Raw genomic sequence first — 11,489 nt, 5'->3', positions numbered from 1 at the left:
AATAAAATGACGAAATTAAAAAAGCAAAGATAAAATCATAATTGAAACACATAATAGGCGCAAGATCATAATTTTTCAAAAAAAAAACATAGTACTAGTACTAGTCAAGACAAGAGTGGTGTGGAGTGGGATGTTTGGTGTCAGTCCATGCCGGCCGGAGGTGGGGTTAGGTGGTTGCAGCTGCAGCAGGATGGGCTCAGTCGTGCAGCGTGCGTGCCATGCCATGCCATGGAACTGTAGAGAGAAGGCAGCAACGGGGAGGGGACCTAGGGGACATGTGTGCAGAGCAGAGGTGTGGTGACTGGAGACCCACGGCCACGCCCACGCCCTTTCAGTTCGGGCTTTCCCCTCCAACAAGACCTCACACTGCTCACTGCTACAGAGGAGCAGACCTCCGTGTGCAGACCGTGACCGGCCATACCTATGCACGGCCTGGCACGCGCTGCGGTCAGCAGCACTGCTGCTCGCCTGCGCTGCGTAGTAGGAGTACGCACGCACGCCACAGCCGCTGGCTCCTGCCTATTTGTTAACTGGCTTTGACGCGCCGTTATGGATGGCGCGACGACGCCGCGTTAAGATCGGTGGCGCGGTAAATCCTGATCAGCGCTTTGATAGTCGCCACGTTAGTTTTTTTTTTGACCGCGTTATCATGCATAGCGCGGCACAAGTATTTCGCCATGCCATAGTAATAGACACACCAAAAGTGTTAGATTTGAAAATAAAAAATAAACCGTGTTAGATTTAGAATTAGTTTAAAAAAAGTGCTAAAATTAAAAAAAATATTCCATCTTGTTATCTCACTTCTGCAGATCGGTTCATTGATTGCGAGATCAGCGAAGCGGGAATGTATGCTGCGCACCTGGGAGATGGAGGCTGCAGCCACACACAGGGATTCGGCATTTAGCGTCGACGCCGTGACGTAAGCTTCCGAGGTCCTGCACCTCTGCTGCAACTCCGCCGGGCCGGACACGCCGGACTCTCCTCGTCGCCTCCTCCTCATCCAGGTAGCCCCTACGTCCTCTTTCCCATCGTCCACGCTGCTTGTTTCCCATCCCTAACAAGGTCAAGATCGTTCCGTGTCTACATGTGCTGCTTGCTTCTCATCGGACGCGGCACTGAAGGCTAGCACATCGGTGGATTCAAAGATGCTCTTATTGTCTTTTCCTTTCTCTCTGAAAGGATATAGGCTTCTTGTTGAATTTCGATGATTAATGATAATACGGAATTACTGTAACTAATGTGTTTTTGCAGATGCAATTAAATAGGTCATGGTCATGGTAATGACAATTAATTAGACAACCATGGTTGTCATGCCCCTACGATCGAAATCGTTTCAGTTTTCAAAGGATGAACGACAAGGTTAAGCATGAACTAATTCTAAGTGTCGTTTGGTGTTGAAGAGACACTTAAAGTAAATTAGGACTTTGTTTTTTCTTTGGCCGTACTATTAAAGAGGTATGGACAAGTAGCTTGACCTAGTTGAGTCTAGTAGTAAGGTGTGGTGCACACTTGTCAAATCTAACACTAGGTAGCTCCTAAAAAGCCCTTAGATCAATTAGAGCGAACTTAATTCATATATGATTGCGAGTTGAAAGTGAATGGAGGGTCAAATGCTGACCGGATGCTGGTTCCGGTGTGACCGGACGCAGTCGCAGAGTCCGGTCAGTTCATTAGATCAAGATGAAGTCGTTTGGACACGATCGGACGCTGAGAGGTGAGTGACCGGACGCTCAGCGTCCGGTCGACTCTAGTAAGGATCCAGAGAGAGAAAATTCTGATTGGATGTGTCCGGTCAGTGCTGACCGGACGCTGGTCAGGTTCTAGCTACTGACCGAACGCTGAGCAACAAAGCGACCTTCGGAATCAACAGGAATCGTCGAAACAATTCAGCGTCCAGAATCTGTTAGGGTGCTGCGACACCGTCTTTTGGTCCGTTGGACCGTGTATCGTGTTTGGGCCCATTAGGGGACGCGTCCAGGGGTGATGCCCAAGACTCTATAAATAGTAGCTGCCACTCTTCTTAGGGTTTAGGTTTTGTTTAGTTCTTGATTTTCTCGTGAAACAGACATCGTTTTGCTACAACTGTGCCGCCAAGACTGCTTGCTGTGAACTAGGGCCCTAGTTCTTGATCTTGTTCGCCTGTGGCGATTAATTCTTTCGAATAAAGACTTGAACTCCTTCTTATTTTGATAAGCCTCATATTTATTTGTAATTTCAGACTGCGTTCATCCTGTTCATGCTTGTGTTCTCGATTCGCTTGCAAGAAAGTCTTCTCGGTGAGGTCAATCGCGTTCGCGTGGTTGATAACCAACGGAGCAGTGGTGTAACGGTTGCGGAGTCCGAATCAGTCTGAGTTCGAAGCCTAGATCGTGAACATCGAGTCTTCACCAATCGACGCTATCATACCTTTCGAAAGATCGGGCCTAGTCTACATCAAGTGATATCAGAGACCTTGTTGCCCGTTAGGTATAACTTTATATTCCCCTTTAGATTGTTATTGTTTTTGTATTACCTATAATCTACAATAGGCCAAAAAATATACATCATCACATATTCTCTGTCCTATAGTCTCATTGTGCCGTGCAATTTCGTCTCTGTTTCGTGTTGTTGAGTTTGTGCCCTAGGTCAAGTTCTGGTTGCTGGTTTTAGATCATTTTTAGTCCAGTTTGTGTTTTCCCCTTTGTTTTTCATCATAATTCGTGAACATCTTCAAGTCTTGTTGAGTTTCTTTTGTATCCATCAAACCCTAGTCCACATCATCTAATTTTCTATACTTGTCTTTACTGTTTCCATCAAATTATTGCTGCCGTGACCAATTTTTCGCGTATTATTCCCGATTTGTCCTCTAATTCGGAGTGCGTTCGTAAAACTGATCTAGTTTTTCACATACGAACTCGGATTTTGACGTTTCATATATCAAAATCGATAAAAAAAAATCGGATCCATCCATCCCCCGCATTGTTGGGGTCGGAGATTTTTATTTTGGTCAAAAGGTGGTCACAAGATCCTCTTTTCGTGGTCACAAGGTTTTTGTCGATTCCGAGCACGTCTTCTGAAAATTCCACAGGCCACGTCTTTCACTTATTTAAGCTCATATTTTCTGTGGTTACTTCTTTTGTGCTCCTAAGTGAAGAAAAAATATAAAAAAAATAAAAAGAAAAGTCAAAGAATCCCAAAAAAATAACGACAGCCCAAAAATAAAGAAAAAAGAGAGGAGGAAAAGTGGAACAATATCTAGAGGAGCACATAGAGAGCACCATTTAAGTTGTGTTTATGTGTGCTAATTTCTATCTTGTTTCTAATCATATTCTTGCTGTTCATATCACTTAATACATCTAGTACTTGGAATGTGAGTAGGCCAGCAACTAAGATAAATACTTGGTATATTTATTCAGCTTTACTATTCAGTTACGAAATTTGCTATTTCTTGCTACTATATTGTTCCTGTCCAAGCTCCACTTTCTTCTAACCAAGTACAGGTTCGTCTTGCTACTATTACACTCAAGCTACAATGGTATCACAGTCACCGACCGATTGCACCGCTGTTGCTTTGGTAAGAACACTTGTAAGACCATGTAAGACGTTTGAGAGTTGAGTGCCTTGTTTTTCGTTGTCCATAACCTAAGTAGTTGGTAGGGATAATACTTTTGTGTTGTCTTTTGCTGTCTTCTAACAATGACAGGTTATTCGTATCCACCGACTTATGATTGTATAGGTGCTGATGAGTACATGGAGTGGGAAATTACCATCGATAATATATTTGCTACTCGCTTTATGTGTCCAAGGAGAAAGGTAAAAAATGCAGTTAGTGTTTTGGTCCGTTGGAATCAATGGGGTTCGTCGAAACAAGTCAGTGTCCAGAATTTGTCAGGGTGCTACGACACCGTCTTTTGGTCTGTTGGACCGTGTATCATGTTTGGGCCCATTAGGGGGCGCGTCCAGGGGGTGACGCCCAAGACTCTATAAATTGTAGCCGTCGCTCTCCTTAGGGTTTGAGTTTTATTTAGTTCTTGATTTTCTCGTGAAACAGACATCGTTTTAGTGCAACTGTGCCGTCAAGGCTGCTCGCTGTGAACCAGGGTCCCAGTTCTTGATCTTGTTCGCCTGTGGTGATTAGTCCTTTCGAATAAAGACTTGAACTCCTTATTTTCATAAGCCTCATATTTATTTACAATTTCAGATTGTGTTCATCCCGTTCTTGCGTGTGTTCTCGATTCGCTTGTAAGAAAGCCTTCTTGGCGAGGTCAATCGCGTTCGCGTGGTTGATAACCAACGGAGCAGTGGTGTAACAGTTGCAGAGGTTCGAATCAGTCTTGGTTTGAAGCCTAGATCGTGAACGTCGAGTCTCCACCAATCGACGGTATCATACCTTTCGGAAGATCGAGCCTAGTCTACATCATCCATCCTTCTCATTAGGCTTGTCGTGGTCAAGTGAGAGTTCATGCTTGTTACTCTTGGTGATCGCCATCACCTAGATGGCTTGGTGGTGATTGGGAGCTTAGTGATCATCCGATGGAGCTTATGGATGACCCAACTCAAGTTATGAGCGGTTGTAAGTGATTCACCACGATGGAGTATCGAAGAATCAACCCGTAGAGAGCACTTGATCCTTGCACGGATCAAGAGGGAGCTACACCCTTGCGCGGGTGCTCCAACGAGGACTAGTAGAAAGTGGTGACTCTCCGATACCTCGGTAAAACATCATCGCGTTCTTCCTTGTCCCTTTACTTTAAGCATTTACTTTGAACAATTTAATTCTTATCTTTATATTCATAGAATTGTCATGATAGAGTAGAATTAGAACATAGGTTGCTAAACTTTTATGCGATAGAACAATAGAAATACTTTGTAGGCACAAAGGGTGAAGTGGGCTAACCATATGGTTTAATTATTGTAAATTTTTTTAGAATTAGCCTAATTTATCCATTCTCTTAGGTATCTTGATCCTTTTACTCTCACTCCTACCTAGATCTGATGCCTTGATTTCATTTTTACAGACTGAAGTACCACGTACATGAGACTCTTTTTATGTTTAGGAATCAGGATCACTTGATCCTTATTTTTCAGATCGATCGGAGTATCACTTGATACAGCAGCGATACTAATGACTTGGGTATTACTTGATACTTTTTCAATATAATGTCACTTCATCTAGATTTTTTTCCAGATTGGAGTACGTATCACTTGATACTGGATTGGCGACTTCTAGAAGCATCCACTTCTACAATCTAGGTCTATTAGTGGCTCTTGCTCTGTGCTAAAATTAATCACGAGGATATATGCCGAGATGACGCCGCAGGCAAGATGGCCCATGTGCCTGTTCTGATGCACCGCCGCCGCCCCATGTGGTCCGCCCCATGTGGTCTACGTGACGGTGGTAGGTTCGTTTGTTACGAGAAAAAAAATATTTTTTATTAACTAAAAAAATATGGCTTATAAGTCAAATGAACGTGATGTAAGATAGCAGCTGAATACCTTACGAAGTAAACTTGCTTAGTATGGTTACATACTCAGAGTATGAAGTATGTGTATATGTGTGCTTGTTTTTTAAAGTAGTATCTGTATATACTATTTTTATTTTAAAGTATTGGTCCATACTATTATGTTGGACTAGTATTTGTTTATGCTTTTTTAACGAAAAGCATGTGTGCGATATTTTCCAAGAAATATGCTAATGAGCGTCGCTAACCAAATCTGGCCAGCTTGTTGTTTAGATTAAACAAAGTATGAATACATACCCATTGCCGCAAGAAGTATCCATGCATACTTCTAAAAAATTAGGTATATACACATACTACTATTTAATGCACACATTTCAAAAAAATTGCCAACGCAACGTCAAAAGCAAACTTGATCGAGAACCGAGCAGAGCTCGGGTGGCTAGCCTCTGTCGGTGGACAGGCAGCCGGCGCGAGTTCGATTCTTGTGAACCGCGCTCGCGTCTCTCATTGGGATTTGTTCCCAAATAAATTCCGTTGCCTCTCGCGTGAGGCTCTTGTTGTAGGGAGCCTCTGTTTCTTTTTTTTCAAAAAAAAAACTTTAGGTTTTCTAGCTGTCATCTCCAACACCATATGGGCAAAATCGTCTTTTCACAGGGCAGTTAACGTTCCCGGATGGAAAATCTAACGGAGTGTCGTATAAGGAATGAAAGTTGAACTCGGTGTCGAATAGGGAACGAAAATTTTTTGAGGGCCAAAAAAGGAACGGGTCATTTGTCTGATGTCAAATAAGGAATTCTCCCAACAATAATTATGCATGAAAGAAAATAATAATCATGCACGGAAGGAAACAATATCATGCATGGAAGAAAACATCAGTGGTGCCAAATAAAAGATGTGCAGGTGATACATAGTGAGACTGATGAACCTCTGCAATTTTCTAAACAAATATTTCCATCATTAGTATATAGGTCCATTCCACTGCGTTTCTTCGTGCTCCCATTAGCATATAATATGAAAGTATTGTTGTGTTCATCATCACTTCTAGTTGACTACTCCCATTAGCATATACTTCCTCTACCCCAAAATATAAGTTGTTATGGCATACGTGCAGGTTAAACTTTCTCAATATTGACTAGGTTTGTAAAAAAATACGTACAATATTTATATCTCCAAATAAGTTCATTATAAAAATATATCACCACTTCTAATCAAGTTCTTCTCTGTCTGATTGTTAAGCTTAGATCTCATAATGGCATAAAAAATTTCGACTCTCATGGACACCCACATGGATCAGTGCAAAGCATTCCAATCCTACAGCATACACAAATGGCAACCTTAAAGTTATGATATTTGTAAAGTGTGGACAATAAAGACCATCTTAGACGTTCTGGCATTAGAGTATATACGTTCTAGATAAGGAACTCTTTCTTGAGAGCCAGATCCATTGGTTTTAGTTTAGATGCCAAATTGCTCATCTTTAGTATGTGCTCTCTTATGTCACCATTTTTAGAGTACCTCTTTGTCACCAGCTGCTTTATCAACTGGATAGCATATGTCTTTGAAGAGCCAGTGAACTGACTCTTTATTCTATTTAGAGGTACTCGGTGACAGTGTCACACTCTGGGATTGAGGCCACAATTATAGGCTCAATCATGTTCTTTATCATGGCCATATATTTCTTGTTGACAGTGACCCACTTTCTATGCTCAAGATGATAGGACATCTTTTAAGATTCAAAATCCCTCTCTCTAGTTGCCCAAGCGGCATCAACCTCGTTTGTCTCCCTCATCGGTGTCACAGGCTCAGTGGAACACGGTGAAGTGACTACCCAGTCCACCCCAGCCAAGATGAAGACCAGGTCAATCTTTTTCTTCCACTTCGTGTGTTGTCACCTTTGAGAGTGAAGATCTATTTGATACAACCCATCAAGTTGTATCCACCTGAAAACACAATTCATATGGAGTGAGAACATAAATATAATAATACCAAATTCCATGCCTTAGTTCCAATGTTGGTTAAAATAAAAATATACAATTGTCCTCTACACTAATTCTACATCACCGTTGGACAAAAATAGAAATAATGCATGACATAACTTCATAATATTATCATTAATCAACATTGGTCAAAATAATAACAATATTATAATAAACTAAAAACATATCTATTTTTCAAAATTAAATTCTCCCATTGATTCAAATTTAATAATGAAAATAACAACTTTAAATACGTAGTGGAAAATTAATTCAATTTAATAAATTTTACCCACAGGCAAAAAACTCTTTTATATTTTCTTTGAGTCATTTATCCATTTTCTAGAAAAAAAACTTTTACTGGAAAATAAAAAAGAAAAAAAATGACTCAATTTCAGCACTATGCATTGGTCCAGCAAGAAAAACCAGCTCGGCCCACTTCTCTACGCGCGCGCTGCTCGTACCCAGGCCGCAACCTGGGCCTGGGCCGACAAATTTGTGTGGCGCGCTCTCCCGCCTGGGCCACAAGTCGGCCCGATCAGCCGGCGCCGTCCGTTTTGATCCGACGACCGAGCGTTGATGTCGTAGGATCAAACCCTCTTCGGCCGCGGTTGACCCTGAAACCCTAGACCATTCGGTTCTCTTCTCTTCCTCTCTTCGCCACGCTCTGTTCTCTCCTCAGCGCAGCAGCAGCGAGCAGCCTAGCGAAACGCAAGCGATGAGTGGCAGCCATGGTGCCGTCGCTGGCCCCCTCGTCGGTGTGTGCACTCCCCGGCGGGTGAGCACGTCGCCGTTGAGCAGTCTGGGCGGCGGTGCCCTGATCCCCTCCAAAACCCTAGATCTGACCCTGATATCTTCTCCTCCTCCTCTGTCTCGGTTCACGACGGTACGGAGACGATGATGGCGCCGTCTCTGGCCCACTTGCCAGTGCGCGCGCTCCCCAACGGGTGAGCACACCGCCGTGAAGCGGCCTGGTCGCGGCACCCTGGCTGCGGCGCCATTTGCTCGAGCACCCGGCGAGGTGGCAGCACAGTGCGGCGGTGAGGTAGGTCTCTTCCCCTTTCCTTTTTCTTTTCCTTTCTTCTTTTCTCAGATCTATCCGATTTAGGACTGAGGATGGGGTTAGGATCGAGATTAGGGTTCGGTTAGGGTTAGGGTTTCACTGTTCTTCTTCCTCGTGATTGATTCGCGAGTTAGGTTTCGGATTCGAGACCCTTTCTTTCTCTGTTCTTCACTCGATTAAGGTTAGGGTTCGGTGACCCTCTTCTTTTCTCAGATCCGAACGGATCTACTCTGTGTTTTATCGTTCACCCGTTCTAGATCTAAAACCCTAGAAAAACCTGTCTCTGGTACCATTGTTAAACTATTCTAATCACAAGGTCATAGATCTAGCCGGGTACTTTTTGTAAATGAATTGCATGTCCTAGTATATGAACTAGACATAGATTAGTGGGAGAAGTAGTGCTAGGTTACTGACCATCGTAGGCCTTCGATCCAGATGCGTCAGCCATGGGCGTTGCGTTGGCGTCTGTGCTAGGACAGCGACAGTCGGTGAAGACGGTGTTGGTGATGAGCAATGGCGACCGACGGTGAAGACCAATGACGGCGCAGTGCGATGGTGGAGGTGCTTCTCGTCACTGGCTACGCCCCTCACTAGATCGGGATTAGGGTTTGTTCGTGGGGAGCTCGGCTCAGACGAACCTCGTGACTTGAGCCGTCGGCCTCCACCCCTATTTATTACGCAATGTGATAGAGGCCTTCAACCATAGTGGGCGCGCCCCTAATCAGAACACGGATCAAAGACCCAACTAAGTCATTGGATCCAGTTTAGTATTAGAGATCAATCTAACACTTGCATGCATTAGTTTCTACAAGGTACCGTTTAGTTTTTAAAATTTTGCAAAAATTTTCAAGATTCTCGTCACATCAAATCTTTAGACGCATACATAAAACATTAAATATAAATAAAAAATAAAAATAATTACACAGTTTAGATAAAATTCACGAGACGAATCTTTTAAACCTAATTAAACTATAATTAAACACTAATTACCAAATAACAATAAAAATGCTACGATACCGTTCTAAAAAAATTCGCAAAGTTTATTTCGACACACACGACACAAGCTAAGCAACTGTTACCGGAACCTCACAAGTCACGACACGGAGCAGTTCAGTTCAGTCCAGTCCATACGCATACTACGTCATTACGTCTTCACTGACTGGCTCTTAATACAGAGTACGACTAGAGCAGTTCCAGATTATTTCTGCAATAATAGTTTGGAATTTTAGGATTTTTATATACGGTTATTATAATGGAGGGTAGATCGATCTTGCTGTCTCTAGTCTCTTCAGATGGCGAGGACGAGGCCCGGCAGCGACTTTTGCGCGCTGTCGGCGCGGCGGCTCTGCCACAGGCACTTGGGCCCTGCAGCTGCAGACGACGACGCGGCCGAGGGGGATGTGGAGGAGGAAGAAGCAGAGGCAGCGTCCTGCTGCTTAGACGGAGCTCCTGCAATGTCAGCTTTCTTGGTGGAGGAGGCGGCGCCGGAGCCGGAGAGGAGGGTGACGGTGAGGTCGGTGTTGAAGTACTCCCTGAGCTGGGTGATCACCCCATCGGGCCCCACGGTCCAGGCGTGCACCCAGTAGAGCTGGCGCGCGTCGTCGGCGCCGCCCTCGGCGATGACGGTGGACCCGAAGGCGTCGACGGAGCGCGGGGAGAAGACGAATCCTCCTCCTCCGCCGCCGCCAAGGTTCTTGTCGTCGCGCTGGTCCGCGCCGGTGAGGAGGCGCATCATGTGCTGGCGCGTGGGGGGGCCATGGAACCACCACTCGAGGTCGGGCGCCAGCAGCTCCTGCGCCCGGCGCGCGTCGCGGGCGTTGAGCGCCTCGTACAGCCGCAGCACAAGGAAGCGGTTGCGCTGCTCCGCCGCCTCCTCCGCGGAGAACGCCGCCGCCTCCGCGTCCAGCTCCGCCGTCTCGTGCGGGCGCGGCGACGCCGCCGCTCCCTGATGACCTCGAGGGGTAGCCAGCTAGCTCCTGCCGCGTAGGCTCTCCGATCCGATCCGAGATCCTCTCCCCGCTCCGCTCGAGGCTGTGGGGCTTTGAGAAACTGTCGAGCTACTCTGCAACGGAAACGGCTAGAGCGGGTGTGATGGATGGAGACGGACGCGGTGTTGGGCTGTTGGCCTGCACTATGTGGGCTGTGGCGAGGCGGGCGGGGTGGTTTTTATAGGAGCAGCGCGGCGCCCGCAGCTAAGCGGTAGATTAGCATCGAGGTCCTCGCAGTTTGCAGATCGTGTTGTAAAATCTCTGGTGTCTCTGTCATCTTTGACCGTCGGCCGTCGTAGTCTGGGGCTGAGATATCTTGAGATTTCAGGCAGGGGGTTAACAGCGAAATCAGATACCGGGACGGCACCAGCGTCAGCACAGGTGTCATGTTGGAGCGGCGCATGCTCATGGCCCGCTTTTGGTCTCCAGAGACTACTCTTGTTTACTCGAATTTGATTCAGAACGACATGCTAGCTTTCCGGGAAAATGTGCCTGCGGAACTAATGGTGACCAGCTACTCTGGCGTTTCAAAAATTATTTCTTTGAGAAATACACTCGAGGGCGCTGGGCTCCCATCTGTAGATTTTTAACAGGTTGGTTTTAAAAAAGTGGCGAATTTGTAACTGAATCGAAACAGCCGATCGATATCAGGAGAAAAGCAGGCAGAGGAACTGAAAAAACGGATCCTTTTTTTGTTTTGTTTTGCCCCCACGAAACAGCGCGGCAGCAGCTCATGAGCGGACGAAGCACATGGACACATCTCGGGCCGTCCGCTTTGGTGAGGACGAGGCATGCGCTCGGCGCTCCCCGTGCGGAGTGGCCAGTGGCCGTGGCGTCAGACTGCGCGAGCACTGGCACTCCGCGACGGCAACTCGCGCAACTTTTTCCTGCGAATCCCATGTAGCCTGGCATGGCATGCGACGTGGGCGTTGTCAGCTGTCACCGCTCGCCTTGTCTCCATCTGGGGGCGAGGCGATCGGGGGAGGGCTGCTCCGTGCCATGCCTGTGTCCCCGGATCCCTGTA

At 45.8% G+C, this 11,489-nt stretch overlaps 1 protein-coding gene across 1 annotated transcript; it reads right to left on the bottom strand.

Annotated features, from left to right (window-relative positions):
- Positions 1 to 9,337: 9,337 nt before the first annotated feature.
- On the bottom strand, positions 9,338 to 10,595 carry LOC136500678 (senescence associated gene 20-like). The gene has a single exon (XM_066496093.1). It carries the CDS (start codon positions 10,210 to 10,212, stop codon positions 9,766 to 9,768), a length of 447 nt encoding a protein of 148 aa, XP_066352190.1. The 5' UTR covers positions 10,213 to 10,595; the 3' UTR covers positions 9,338 to 9,765.
- Between the last annotated feature and the right edge of the window lie 894 nt (positions 10,596 to 11,489).

This window comes from Miscanthus floridulus, chromosome 1 (genome assembly GCF_019320115.1).
Source record: "Miscanthus floridulus cultivar M001 chromosome 1, ASM1932011v1, whole genome shotgun sequence".
In the NCBI taxonomy this organism is placed as follows: Eukaryota; Viridiplantae; Streptophyta; class Magnoliopsida; order Poales; family Poaceae; genus Miscanthus; species Miscanthus floridulus.
This window is presented reverse-complemented; position numbering and strand designations above follow the sequence as displayed.

What these genes read in the sequence shown, in the direction of transcription:
- LOC136500678 (XM_066496093.1), bottom strand. Translation starts at nt 10,212, where the DNA reads ATGATGCGCCTCCTCACCGGCGCGGACCAGCGCGACGACAAGAACCTT.